A 15,532-nucleotide genomic window follows, 5' to 3' on the forward strand; every position below is an offset into this window, starting at 1 on the left:
GAGAAAGAGCTGCTCTATTAGGGTTGAGTGTGTGTGAGTCGGGTCAGTGGGCATTTAGAAAATGGAGGCGACTAGGTAGAAAGAGCAGCCTTTTGGGGTACAGAACATGGCTACCCTCTATAAAGGAGATCTGACGGAACAGGAGCATCCAGGAAAGCCAGTGGGGGCACCGCTGGTACCAGGGAGCTAAAGGCTCTGCCTGCGGAAGGTAGTCAGCACCACTTTTGCTCTGTAACTGCAGAGTCACATGGCTAAAGTCATTGTTTTGTGGCACTCACCCAGCATCGATGGCATCTTGCTACAGAGCCATAGCCTCCCCAGAACAGAGGGAGGGCAGGATGAAATCCAGAGCCCTTCTCATCAGCTACAACTCCCAGGGGACCCATGCGCCTCATTTCTGGTTGTCATAATGACCACCACATGGAAAACATTGACCCAGGGGCTAGCCTCCTGGAGTACAGACCCACAGAGATTTTTCATAGCTGGCTATTGGTCCAAATGGGAGTCAGCCTAGAGAGAAATGGCTCCTGCTCCTTTTCTTTGTGCATCACCTTCCTGCTCTGTTCTTCCCGATTCTCCGTGGACACTGGGCAAGTGGGAGAATGCCTTCACACCCTTGGAGCACTTGTTTCTGTAAGTATACCAATGGGACAGTGCCCTTATCTTACTTAGGTTAATGGTGTTTATTGAACATCTGCTGGAGCCAGGCATGATGTTGATTTTTTTTTTCCATCGCTCAGCAGCAGGAGGTTCTCTTTCTCTCATTCAGTCCTCTGGACAGCATGAGGACATAGGTGTCAATTGTGCCTAATTACTATATAATGACTAAGAGGAGGAGACCTGGCCCCAGGGCCACATGATACACTGCTATAATAGTGACTCTGATTTAGTTGTCGCCTACCCTGCAGGAGCATCACATAAGGCACTTCATAACTTCTCCTAGCTAGTCAGTGGGTGTCTCGTTCTCTACATCCAAAACACAACTATTGCATGTATTTTGTAGATAGATAGCATATTCTGCCATGCTAGTCAGAATGAGGAATCCCAGGATACATTTTAGCATAATCAGCCATTCAAACAACAGAAACCTCCCAGCCAGGGGAAACAGCAGGGGTGGAGGTGGGAGGAGATAGGTCACCCTCCCCTGGGACCACAGCTGCATGTCACGGCTGTTCATTGCTTCATAACTCTCATCCTTGGAGTGAAATCACAGACTTTCAAAGAAAAATATTAATAAAACTTCTATGAACTATGTCCCAAACCGCAGACTCTTGCTACTTCCTTACCCCATGTAGGAGTATTTTTATAGAACTATCCCTTCTAAGCCCGGAAGCCATATGCCAAATAAATTTTAAAAATTATGAACTATTCTTGGACTCTATGGGGCCTGGAGCCATTTACTAAATGCATTTGTGGCCCCCCAGAGGAAGTCTAAAATTGGGGACATGAGCCTCTGGTCCTCCAGCTGCTGGTAAGGAAATTGGCCTGGATGGCTAAAACTGATCTGTTTGCTCCCTTGGTCTAGGAGGCTCCGTGCCCTGTCTGCTGTCACAGTGATTACTATTAAGCCATAGTTTGTGGTTAAAAATAAGAATATTTAGTGCCTTAAGCTGAGCAGACATTGCTTGAGATCAGAATTCCAAGCAACTCCATCTGGTTGGACTCCGGCAACCCTGAGAGACTATTGAGGCCATGGTGTACCCCCAGCCTTACCCCCTAATGTGGCTGTAGTCAAGTCTGCCACAGCAGTCAAGTGGCCATGGACATAGGGACTTTCTCTAAAGCTCTTGACTCCTGACACTCACACGGTCTCTGTGCTGGGTCAGCTGTATAGTACGAATAGGCCTGGACAGTGACCATCTCATGGGGCCTGTCCACTAACTCATGGCTCATTTACATGGACAGGGTAAGTGAGCCTCCAAATGCTGACCATGGATTAGGCAGGAAGGGTAGAACCAGACATGAGCTGGATGACCAGCTGACGGCAGAAGGGATGCCTGAGAGGCTGGCTGTTTTCTCTAACGTGCTTTCAGACTAGTTGGTTTCTCATTTTTTACAGCCTCTTATTCCTTAGATTGTTTTTTCCAAAGAAAGTTATTCACCATATGACTCCAGCTGGCTGAGAATGCACTAGTAGACCAAGCTGGTCTGAGCTTCCAGAGAGCCCCCCTCTGCCTCCTGAGTGCTGGTTAAGGCATGAGCCACCAAGCACAGGTTGTGAAATGTTTTACAGCCAGTCACAGTGTTCCTCCACCTCACCTGCTGGCAGTGTCTGTTACCCATGCCCACCTACATCCAAAAATGCTTCATGGAAAACTCTAGCAACAAACAATTCAATGGCCTTTTTTGCAGTACAATAATGGCCTTATTTTCTTGTTAGTTTTTATTAATCTCTTGTTTCCAACTTATAAATTAAACTTTATCATTGATATAGATATATAGATATATAGATATAGATATAGATATAGATATAGATATAGATATAGATATAGATATAGATATAGATATAGATATAGATATAGATATAGATATAGATATAGATATAGATATAGATATAGATGAAAACCAGCATAGCTATGAATAGGATTGGTACTCTCTTTGGATTTAGGCATCCACACAGGATCTCAGAATGTATCCCATGCAGATAGCAAGAAACTACCAAAATGATGCAGTCTTTGGTGATGAGCTTAATTAAAAGTAATGTTTCTATATTTTAAGAGGAGGTTAGAATATTGTTAGACAATGCCCTATTTAGATTTTTTTATCAAAATACATGTTTTATTGACATTAATGTAAAAAAACAAAACTTTGGAAAGAGCCAAAGGCCAATCCTTGCCTAGCCTAAAATGCAAGGTCTCCAGTGTCTTAGAAACTGTAACCCCTGAGCTCACCCAGAGCAAACCTGGGCTTCATCTCATGCCTCAGGGGACATAAAAAAAACTATCAATCAAGCCTCCAGGGCAAGAGCATTTTCTGTGCCAGTTCAGCTGATGTCCTTTTGCAGGGAAAGTGGGCGCAGGTGTGTGACATCACTCAAGACATACAGGCCATTCTCCTGGGAAAGAGACTTCACTGTAAGCAGTGGCTTTGTACATTTGTTCAAATGACTTCAGCAAGCCACATAAGTTTTCTTTTTCTTTATCATTTTTGCGTGCCAGCCTGTGTGAATTTATGTGTATTACCTGTGTGCACAGGTCCAAAGAGGCCAGACGAGGTCCCCTAAAACTGTAGCTGTGAGCTGCCATTTGGGTGTGGAAACTGAAATGGTCCTCTGCAAGAGCAGCAAGCTCGTTTAACTGTGATGCCATCTCGCCAACCTCTTCAGCAAGCTGCGAGTCCTATGCCCATACCACAGGCTGGAGGAGAAAAATGTGGTTGAGGGCTATCACACAGCTCCCCAGTCCTCCTTTCATACCTCACCTCTTCCTTGAGGCATCACTGTTTAATTTCCTAATCTGCCTGTGTCCTTGTGTTGGTTTGGGTGGCCTCCTGTCACACTCCGCTGAGTTTACTGAAGGGAAGTTCTGAGGGAACAAAGGTCCCTCAGCTTCTTGCCCAGTCATGCTTTTCTCCACTGAGAACCATAGACAGATAGCCTAGAAATGAATTTGAGGATTTTAACCATCAGTCAGATGGCATCTAAAACAAGTCATGAAAAACAGCACACCTCTCCATTCATCCATAGCATTTATAATTTTCCTGACATTTTTCTAGTTGTGTTTTTTTTGGTTGAAACAGAAGAGTCAAAACCATGCTTAGTGGACAGGATGAAGCTGTCTGCCCAGTTCACAAACCCCAAGAGACCAGGAATAAACAGACTCCGCTGTAAATACATGAGGTTCTTTTTATTGTAAATCACAAGCTGCAGCTTGGGCCCACATACCCACCGCTGAAGCAGTGGGAGCCGAGCGCCCGTGCCCAGGTTAGTTGGGTGATTTATAGATTCTGGTCCATCCCAGCATGCCCAAGGCAGGGGCAATTCCTGCCTGGCAAGCATCTATTGGTCAAAATGCTACATTTTGAATCCATTGGCTATAGGAAGGTTCCCAGACCATTAATGACCAGGTGTCCCTCCCTAGGGGGATGGTCCAGTTTCCTAGCAACTGTATCTCTAGTGGGTGGGGAAAGAATGCAGTGAGGTGGCTCTTTCCCTCAGGGCATTACTAGACTTCTTTACTGTACCTACTTCAGGTCTTAATAATAGCTGCTAATTTATCTTTTGGTCTCTCAAAGCTTCCACAGGGGACAGACGTTTTAATTACCTTGCTCTTTTCTGGGGATTCTTTGTTTTTGATGCAGCAGACTTGACTTCAGCCGCTAGCACCTTACAAATACCATTTTAGGAGACCACAGTGCAGCTTACATTGACTTACATTGGACTTCCCCTCCAAAGTTAGCCAGGCTGTCTAGGGTAAGTTATGGGCTTTTCCCTGGAAAATCTAATTCTGGGAGCTGAGGAATGAAGCTACAGAGTTTTCAAAACCTTTTGGGGAATCACAGAAGTGCGAGGCTTCCTCCTTCCCTGCACAGATGCAGAAAGGAAGAAGGGAGGTCTTGCCCTTGAAAGAACATCAGCTAGTCGCCATTGCCTTTAGTGGAGGAGGGGTGGGGTTTTTGTTTGTTTTGTTTGGGGCTGTGACTTCTTTTCTTCTTTGGTGGAAAACTGGCTTCACATGTTTTTTCTTTTCCATCTCTGACCGAACTCTACACTTTTTTCTTCTTCCTTCCCTCCCTCCCTCCGTCTTTTTCTTTCTTTCTTTCTTTCTTTCTTTCTTTCTTTCTTTCTTTCTTTCTTTCTTTCTTTCTTTCTTTCTTTCTTTCTTTCTTTCTTCCTCTCTTTCTCTTCCCCCTGGAAGATTGGGTGTAGCCCAAAATAAGTTAAGAAATTCCACACTACCCTTCTTGGAGGAAACTATTGAAAATAGGATGTCAGTGTTTAATGAAGCACCTGTGGGACATGGACCCACCTGGGGAAAAGCAGAACTGAAACAAAGATCGTTAAGTGAGCCAGGCATCTGCAGTGGAGACTACTCAGAGCAGAAGAGTCTACTCAGGATCTGCACAGCTTGTGGGCAGAGGGAGTACAGACCACACAATCTGAGGGTAATGGGGAGCCCTGTAGGATTTTGAGAAGACAGGCATGTGGCACAAAGAACATTTCAAATTTGAAGCCAACTTCTGCTCCTACACCCTATCTCGAAATCCAAAGCAAGCAAGAGAACTTAGCAGTGGTATGACATAGTATGGCTTGTGTTTTTAGAAAGTCATCATAGGCGCTGAGTGGAAAATAGATGAGAGCTGGGATAAGAAGAAAGGAAATTAGGTGAAAAGTGGAGCTCAGGCAAGGAAGGTCTTAGAGGACCAGTGAGGACCACTGTTGTCTTCACTGGGGTGGTGATGAAGATGGTAGGCAAGGTGGATTTGAAATTTTGATTAGAAAATCAATGTCCCATGTCAATGGAATTAAAGTGAAAGAAGTCACAGGCAATCCTTGAGTCCTGGGGTGAGCAACTGGAGGCAAGGGGGAGGCCTTTACTGAGATGGAGCAGATGGGAATCTGGGAAAGCTGACAAGATCCAGTAGGAAGCCAGGAGCTTTCAGGGCAGCCTTGACCTCGGGTTGATGGGCAGAACTGGGTGTGAAGCATGCCCACTGAGGGGTAGGACTCCGCCTCTTTATATGTTCCCACTAGCTCTGCCTCCTCACTCTCCTTTGCCGGTTCCATCCCATTGTTTAAGGTCCGAATGTCACAGTGATAAGGACCCAGTCTTTAAGAGAATTGGCTTCTGAGACTGAGTGAGTCTGTTGTAAGCTTTGTCTGCTGCTGGCTCCATGGACTCCTGACTCCAGACTTCTGGGCTCTCAGCAGCTCGTCTTCTGCAGCTGCACTTTTAGTAGACATCTGGGGATTACCATGTGCCCTGACTCACCGAAAAGCCCTGTTTCTGTATTTTCCCCAACTTTGTGTCAATCCTTGGAGCTACTGAGGCCAGACACTCAGCATCCGGCTGAAGTTCTGTTTGTTGCTATTGTTCTCTACCTTACAACCCAAGGACTCTGTGCCTGGAATCCAGCTACATGTCCCTTCTCCTGCTGTAACCACCCTTCCAGCCAGCACAGCCTGTGTCTAGATCACTGAAGGGCTATAACGGGACTGCCTCCAACCCACCAGTGGTAAATAATGACACAGAGACTTTTATAAGTTTAAAGTTGAGGCCTTCACCTGGGCAGATTCTCAGCTACCATCTAAACTTGACCCAACTATTCTTGCCTATGACCTCTGCTCCGCTCTGCCCTTCTGCTCTCTTCTGTGTCTGTTCCAAACCTTCATATTTGCCTTCTTATCCCAGACTTCCTCTCTCTCTAGAAGCTCCATCCTCTACTTCCTGCTCCAGATATTGGTCATTAGCTCTTTATTATAACCAAACAGCAGTAAGAGAACACTTGAACATCTTTTAGAGTGCCTCTAGGTAAATGAGGAAAGGCAAACATTCACAAACTAGAACACCCAGCGGTGGGACGCAGAATTGACAATAGCAGTATCCTGCCAGCACTGAGCTCTCTGTCAGAACAGTACAGAGATGTTTCCTCACACAATGTGAAGGTAACTTTCCTCACACAAAGTTACCCCAACACAGGGCCTTCCTCACTGGCCCCCCTCGCTTTTTCTCTTTTTAGTCTGTCTCAGCACAATGTCCACAGCACTGGCCCAATGGCCCCACTGTTCTCAATTCTCATGTTTCCACTCTGCTACATTCTGGGTCATGCTAAGACCCTGTTCAGAACAATTTAGCTAGCTGCTCTCACTACCCACGTGACCTTCTCACTGCTCTGCTCTGGCCATGGCACATTCTCAGTGAGGTCTTCTCTGACTTTTTATTTGAAATTCTAACCCTCCGGGCACTCCCCCCTCTACTCTTTACCTTCTCCACGGCATATGTATACCCAACACTTCTCTTACTGTTTTTGCTTTCTGTATGTCTCTTGCCGCCAACTATAAACTCCATAAAAGGATCTTTGCCTACCTGTCCCCTGTCTTGTGTCTCTCCCGACAGATACTCAGTACCTATTTGTGGTGTAAAGGGGTTACAACAGGAGACTGTCTGCTCCTTTTCATCCACTTCCTTCTAACTTTTTATTAAACTGTTATAATTTCTTCATGTTCATATAGGATATAGGGCAGAGTGAAAGCCAATGGACAGCAGTCTAGGCACACACGCTGGTTTCTCCACGAGCTGTTTGACCTAGGTCATGTCAATTAGTTTTTCTGAGTTTTGATCTCTTTGCTAATAAAATGGAGAAAGCCTGCCCTGCCTATCACAGGTGGCTAAGATGCTACAGAGTAATGTGTGAGGGACCATTGTCTTAGTCTCTTATTTTGGGAAAACAAATATCTGGGGCTGTATTCACACAGAAAGGACATTTATTTACTTCATAGTTTTAGAGGTCGGAAGACTACGATTAGGTGGGTCTGTCTGTTTGACCTCTGGTTAGAGCCCTCAGATCATATCACAACATGGTAGAAACACATATGACAGAGAGGGAGGTCACATGGCAAGGTGAGAAACCAGGATCCGGGAAAGGGGCCAGACCAGCTATTTTATAATAACCCATTGTCTCAGGAAGTAATCCATGGGATTCACCCTCTCTCCTTCAAAGGAGCATTACATCATTTGTGATGGAGGAATACCATTACCTACCTACCTTCTACTGGACCTCATTTCTTAATGGCTCTTTCATTTCAATACCACTGAGGACCAAACTCGCAACACACCAGTCTTTATGGTTACGATGAAAACCATTCCTAATTCAATACTATAACTTTATATGTGTGACCACCTCGTTGAATTCTCATATCAAGTCAGTGAAATTGCAATATTGAATTCATTTCACTGAGATGCACCCCCAAATTAAATGGTTTGTTCAACCATTAAACAACAGAACTAGCCTTTGAACCTAAACGTTTTCTTTTTAAAAGAATCTTATTTTGTTTATGTTTATATATGTGCATGTGTGTGCCGTTGTTCATGGCAGATATCCTAGGAATGAGGTACAGGCAATTGTGAGCCTCCTAATGTGGACTGTGGGTGGTGGGAACGGAACTCACGTCCTCTGAAAGGGGAGTGTTTCTTCCTAATGAACTCTCTCAGTCCCTGAACACAAGCGCTTCACTTCTATGTCCTGAGCAGTTGTCCCATTATGCTCAAAATCAGTTAATGACTGTGTGCAGAGAGGAAGAGGAGTTGAGCCAAGGTGAAACTGTTCCTTCTGCAGTTTTTTCCCGACTGTTAGTTAATGTAGTATTTCCCTGACATTATTCTCTGTGCCCTTCTTTGGCTTCAATTAGGCACACAGTCCTGTTTCCCAAAGGCAAACAACCTTCAGGCCTCCTCTCTACCCAGTGAACAAAAGCCTGTCATGGGTCTCTCAGGCTTTTGTGTGTGTCCGACTAAGCAAGGGTAGACGGCTTCATCAGGTTGAGACACCAGTCCTCAGTTAAGTATTTGTTGACAACTACAGAGATGAAGACTGGACTAAGCTGCAAACACCTGCTTCCCAAACAGCCAAGCTATGCTCTTTTCTTTGTGTTACGGTCTTTCTGTGCTAATGAGTTTGTTAATGTGGTTTAATTAGTGTTTACTGAAAAATAGCTGCACACAGATTAGTCTTGTGAGAGACTTAGCCAAAATGTTGAGGCAATTTGTTCCTTGTATAAAGGCGCTACTAAGTGAGAAGTACTCTGTAAAGGTTGGAAAAGGACATTAAGTTGGTTTTGAAGAAATAGAACTTTGTTTCTACAGGAAAATAAATGATTTATTTAAATAGGTAGATTGAAATATTAAAATAGCAATCCCCTCCTAACTCAGGTACTGGATGATTTTCATATAACAAAACTGGATAGTGGCAATCTGATTGGAAGCCATGGCATCCACCAAGAGGGGAGGTCTATGGAGATCCTGAAAGAACTTGAAATCACTTGTAAATTTCATTAAGTGTTTTGGCTCTCTTCAAATCTATGCATTATGTATCAACTTTTGTTTCTGAATTCTGGCCTCAGGCAAATTGCCAATGTCACAACCAAATGAGGGTTTTAAAATTCTCATAAACCACTCCCTCTTCATTTGGGAGGATTTTCACTTCCAGAAGAGGGAAGTGAACGTTATTGGATTGTTATTCAATCTGGGCTTCATCTGTAAGTTAATTTTTCTCTGTATAAATGTAGGGACCTCTGGATGAGGTCTCCTTGCAGCTGTTGTAGGTTGAAGGAGCATCCTCTTCAACCTACCCCTTAGAGGTTGCCTGTATGTGAGCTGAGTCGGGTTCCCACCTCAATGCAGAACTCAGATTCTAGAAAGGAGTGAGATAGGGTGAGCCACAGCTCGATGCGGGGGTTGGGGGGGCTAGGCTCCGGTGTTCTGCAAAGTAGGGGGTATCATTAAAGTATTGTGTTTCCAAATAGCTAGGAAGGAAGATGAATGCCCTCATCACAATGACATGGTGAGTGTTTGCGAGGCTGAATATGCGTATGCCCAATTTAATCATCACACTAGGCATGTCTCTATAAAAACTTCACATTGGAAGCCACATATGTTCAATTTTATGTACCAGTTACAAGTACCTAAAGTCAAAACTAACCAATCAGGTGATTGATAACGATCCCTATTTCCTGATCTATGGATTTTACAAACGAAATTTGAGCCCTGTGAGCCACACAAATGCTGCCCGGTAGGAATGTCGTGAATGAGGGCCTCAGATACAGTTTGGTATCAGAGGCCCTGAGACCAAGGTGTAACTCCAAGCACCTGGTGCTTTCCAGCATGATGAATAGCACCAGAAAGCCAGCCTGCTTCCGGAAGACTAGTCTTCCAAGTCTAGCATCTGTGTCTATCTAGTAATTAATCATCCTTCTGATTACCCATGATGCTTTTCCTACTTGTTCTTTAGTTTTGTTTTTTTGTTTGTTTGTTTGCCTTTAGTTCACAGTGTGTTTTGTGATGGACCTTGGAGAGGCAAAGCCTAACAGCCATTAAGATCTGCCTGCAGTGTAGACAGCAGCAGGAGAAACATATACAAATGACAAGTATCCCAAAACAAAAAATCAGAGTCAGGATTAAAATTGGGCTGTGTTGTCCTTCAGGTAGTCTGCAGTGAAAGGGCAGAGCTGCTTCTGTGTGAAGGGGTATATACAGACTACAAGTCCTACTGAGCACTAACTGTCACCCAAGCTGGCTTATGGGTATATTTTTGGAGAATTGTCTTGATTGCTAATTGATATAGAAGGCCTTACACCACTGTGGGCAGCACCATTCTCTAAGATGGTTTGAGCCTTCAAGAAAGCCAACAAGTAGCAGTCTGTCACGGTCCCTGCTTCAAGTTCCTGCTTATGTTCCTTCCCTGGCTTCCCTCAGTGGAGGAGTGTGGCCTGCAAGCTGAAACAAACCCTTCTTCCACTAAGTTGATTTTTGTTAGAGAATTTTATCATTCACAGAAAGGAAACTAGAACACTACACAACGGTCCGAAAGCTCGTGACTAAAGTCAGGCATTACCCCCTCTAAGCAATGTCCTGTGATGGCGCCTCTGCCCCTTTCTAGCCTCCCCCAGAGTGTTCCTCCTCCATGTACCACCGCACTGTACCCACTCTTCTGACTCCATGGGTCCCCTCACTGCCACCACCACCCCCTGTGTACCTATGGCTGAATGTCCTAAGGGAAAGGTCACATCTCACTCTTGGCATCCACATCTCCAGAAGTCTGAGAAAGGCTGAATGAACACTAAATGGATATGTGAGTGGAAGCCAGTATTGACAGAGACACCTCCACCCCCATGGAAGGCGCTTTCTCCCCCACACCGTGCCAAGAACGAGTAACACAGGAGTGTATCCTTCTACTTTACTAATGGAAACATGGTGCTAGGGAGACAGCTCAGCAGTTAAGCCCTTGCTGTATACCCATGAGGTTCCCAGCTCAGATCCAAGCACCACGCAATCAGTGGACATTCAGTACAGATCTGTAACCTTATCTCTGGGAGAGGCGGAGACAGGAGGATTGCTGGAACTTGCTTGCTGGTTTCCAGCCTAGCCTAAAAAAACCTGCCCCCACCCTTTCTTAAAGAAATAGGTGAAGGGTAGCAGCAAAGACCATGTGATACCCTCATTTGGCCTCTGCATATTCAAACATACACATAAGTGAATAAACCTTTTTCTATGAAAAAATATTTAAAAAATACAAACACTCCTTAATGTACAGTGGAGATAAATCCTGCTAAACTCACGCATGTGAGACTGTGATTTGTGTTGAAAATGCATCAAATGCATCTCACCTGCCCAGCATCCCGGCCTCCCGGGCCACTGTAGGGCAAAGCTCTCTGCTGTAGGTCAGGGCTCCACAGAAGATCCCACCAGGGAATATGGAGGATGTGAGCAATTGGCAATATTAACTCCAGGTCTGGAGAGGTGGCTCAGGGCTTAAGAGTACTTGCTGCTCTTCCAGAGGACCCCAGTTCAGTTCCCTGGACCCTCCTGTCTGCTCACAACTATCCATAATTCCACTTCCAGGGGATCCCTCTTCTAAGCTCAGACACTGACCCCAGGAGGGTGAAATCGTACACATTATGCAGACTAAACTCTCCAGCACGTAAACAAGTCAATCTAAAAATAGTTTTCAGTTAACTCAAAATCAAACACATAGTGAATCTGAGATGTTCCTGGTGGAGCTTGCTTGAGTTGCATCCCGGGACTTCACCGTGGCATCGGCTCCGGAGGCGCAATGTGTGCACTTTGCACCACATACACACATGCTGACACACACACACACACACATGCTGACACACACACACACACATGCTGACACACACACACACACATGCTGACACACACACACATGCTGACACACACACACACATGCTGACACACACACACACACATGCTGACACACACACACACACACATGCTGACACACACACACACACACATGCTGACACACACACACACACACATGCTGACACACACACACACACACAAACATGCTGACACACACACACACACACACACACACACACATGCTGACACACACACACACACACACTGACACACACACACACATGCTGCCTCACCGCACACAGTCTTGCCAAGGAACAGTACCTGATACTCACGTAGGACAGCTCTACAAACTATGATGTGTATTTTCTTTTCTCCCTGCAGTTGAATTTTTGTGGCCAGAATGGGGAAGCAGAACAGCAAGCTGCGCCCTGAAGTCATGCAGGACTTACTGGAAAGCACGGACTTCACGGAGCATGAGATCCAGGAGTGGTACAAAGGCTTCTTGAGAGACTGCCCCAGTGGACACTTATCAATGGAAGAGTTTAAGAAAATATATGGGAACTTTTTCCCTTATGGGGATGCTTCCAAATTTGCAGAGCATGTCTTTCGTACCTTTGATGCAAATGGAGACGGGACAATAGACTTTAGAGAGTTCATCATAGCCCTGAGTGTGACCTCGAGGGGCAAGCTGGAACAGAAGCTGAAGTGGGCCTTCAGCATGTACGACCTGGACGGTAACGGCTACATCAGCAAGGCAGAAATGCTGGAGATCGTGCAGGTAGGGGCCCTGGCATGTTAGAGAGAGAAGCATGTGTCACCAGAAAGACCCAAGAGGCGCCGGGAAAATTGGGACTGAGTGTGTAATCTGGTGTGTTACTGAGGCAGTTAACTTCTTGAAAAGTTTGAATTTGCATGCACAAAAACGGCATAAAAATCTCCACTGGTCAGAATTTCCTGCAAACTCCGGAGCTGCAGCTCTGCTGCCTGCACATGCTCTCCTGTCAGCGGTCACCTGGGCTTTGGGGTGGCTCCCGCACTGCAGAGACAGGGCTCTCCCTGGTGGCCATCCTTGTTATAGTCTTCCCATTGGTCAATATAACAACCTGCTCAGTCAGAATTTGCGGTCATGTCTTCTGAAGTTGTGTGAGTAACAAAGCCCTGGCTTGGGTCCCCACCTGCATTTTTCAGGGACCACCTCTGTGGCTTTGATCAGCAGTCAACGCAAGCAGTGTCTTCACCTGTGAAGTGGGACTGCCTGTCATGGGGTTGTTTAGACTTACCTCCCCATGTGAAATGCTGTCTTAGTTACCGTTCTGTTGTGAAGAGATACTGTGACCGAGACAATTCTCATAAAAGAAAGCATTTAATTGGGGGCTTGCTTACAGTTTTGGAAGGTTAGTCTGTGATCATCAAAGTAGGAAGCAAGCAGACAGGCATGGCGCTAGAGCAGTAGCTGAGAGCTTTGCATCCTGATCCATAGGCATCAGGGAGAGAGAGACTGGACCTGGTGTGGGCTTTTGTACCCTCAGAGTCCAACAAGACCACACCTCTTAAACCTTTCTAAACAGTTCCACTGTGGACCAAGATTTCAAACATATGAACCTATGGGTGCCATTCTCATTCGAACCACCACAAATGCCCAGGACCAACCACATAGTCAAGATCACTGTTCTTAATTTACAGCTTTGTAGGGTCTGGACTCTTTATCCCATCCAGGATGCAAATACAGAGAGCTTCTTCATTTTACTAAGAAACACTGAGCTTGGCCTCCCCAAACCACTCAGTTTGAGTAAATTCACTGAAGCAAACAGGAGAAGGTGGTGCTGGTAGACTCGTGGTTATGGCAGCTTGCTGAGCAGTGGGTGGGGCCTGGGGACAAAGCTAAGGGGAGTCACTGAGGGCTCAGGAGAGACTTGGAGACTTCTGCTGCCGCCATTACTAAGAACTAGGTGATGACAGAGCCCACGGGAGCTGGCTGCCATTCACTTCTAGGTAGGTGAGGGAAGCTCGGTAGAGAACCACGTGGTGGAGGTGGGTCAAGGGCGTGGGTTTTGGATTCTTGGAGGGCTCAGCTCAGAGGTCACATTCATTGCAGGGCTTCTGTGCAAATGTCCTGTTGAGATAGAGCTGCTGCCCTGGGAAAATGGTAGCGTTGGGTAGGAAGGGATGGAACAGGGAGATGAAAGAAGTCAGCTGCTGTAGGAATGGGATTAGGATAGAGGATGGCTAGCTTGCGGAGAACGTTGGGGACATGACAACAGAAACTGGACAGAGCTGAAAAGACTACAGTAGAGCTGTGACTGAACAGTAGTCATGTTCAGGTGGAGCCTGCATGGGCAGTTACAGCACAAACGTTAGGAAGATGCAAGATGAGGGTTTCTGGTGACACGGCCTCACCCAGGAATCTCTCTCCAAGCACTTCTCTCTTCTGAATGGCCACCAGTGGCTCTCCTTCCACCAGAGGGTGACAGGCCATACCAAAATAACCACTCAGTGATAGAGATCCTAAGCATTTCCCTCCTCTGCAGAGGGAGACAGCTAATGTAAAAGATGGACAGATAAAGGGGTGGGCTTGAGAGATCGTTTAGTGGCTAAGACCACGACTGCTCTTCCAGAAGACCGGGGTTCAATTCCCAATATGGTGGTTCCCAACAGTTTGTCACCCCAGTCTCAGAAGATACACTGTCCTCCTCTAGCGTCCACAGGTACTGCAAGCACAGGACATACATGCAACCAAAGCACCCATATTGTACAATAAAGCAGAATAGTAAGGGAAAAGTATTCATTATTCCATCCTACCCTCAATTTTTTTTTATTTTTAAAATTTTTTAAAAAATTTTTTGTGGGTAGGACAGTTTCTTAAATGATATATTTCTTGATATTTTTAATATGATGATTTTTAAATGATATATTTCCTGGTCCTCTTACCATGCATTAAAAATATTCAATTAATTCTGTAAAGTGTATGTTATTTTCTACCTTGACATTTTCATCTTGCAGAGTAACACAAGTATTTCTGTGTTTATAATGATGTCTTATAAAATATTTAATAAAATGCATAATAATCCTACAGTATATTAAAATTACTTAATTTCTACTGTTGGATATTTAGGTTACCTCCAGTTTTCATTATAAATGATTTATCCTTTAAAAATAAAATAAATCTGCCAGGTACAGTGGTGCATACCTGTGATCATTTCAGGCCAGTCTGATCTACAAAGTGAGTCCAGGACAGCCAAGGCTACACAGAGAAATCATGTCTTTAAAAAAAAAAAAAAAAAAAAAAAGTCAATCTTTCTATATAAAGTTTTTCTCTATAAAGTTTTTCTCTGCATTCTTAGGATAGAATCCCAAAAGCTGGGTCAATATTTCTAAGATCTCTTGATACATCTTATCAAAGTAGTTTTTCTAATGCCCCCACAAGCAGAGGTAGGACAACTACTTATCATTTCACATCTTAGATTTTCCTTATTTTTTGATAGTTAAACAAAAATTAAAATTCCAAAGTTTGATTTCTGTAACTATAATGAGTGCCTGAAACAATCGACTTACAAGGAGGTTTGTTTTGACTTATAGTTTTGTAGATTTTGTCTGCTCTGTGAGTCTGGGCCTGTGGCAAAACATTACATCAGGGTCCTGGAGTGTGAAGCAGAGAAAAACCATTCACCTCATGGCCAGCAAGCAGTGAAAGAGAAAAAGACTGAGGTGCCACA

At 44.8% G+C, this 15,532-nt stretch overlaps 1 protein-coding gene across 3 annotated transcripts in view; it reads left to right on the forward strand.

The window, feature by feature from the left end:
• Ncald (neurocalcin delta) overlaps positions 1 to 15,532 on the forward strand; it is a 352,410-nt gene that overhangs the window by 319,643 nt on the left and 17,235 nt on the right. For all 3 annotated transcript variants that reach the window (XM_055626510.1, XM_055626511.1, XM_055626509.1), the window contains one exon: positions 12,201 to 12,597. In XM_055626510.1, coding sequence (XP_055482485.1) covers positions 12,220 to 12,597 — 378 coding nt within the window. In that variant the 5' untranslated portion in view covers positions 12,201 to 12,219. The remainder of the gene's footprint in view (positions 1 to 12,200; positions 12,598 to 15,532) is intronic.

This window comes from Psammomys obesus, unplaced genomic scaffold (assembly GCF_907164565.1).
Source record: "Psammomys obesus unplaced genomic scaffold, mPsaObe1.curated_primary_1811, whole genome shotgun sequence".
In the NCBI taxonomy this organism is placed as follows: domain Eukaryota; kingdom Metazoa; phylum Chordata; class Mammalia; order Rodentia; family Muridae; genus Psammomys; species Psammomys obesus.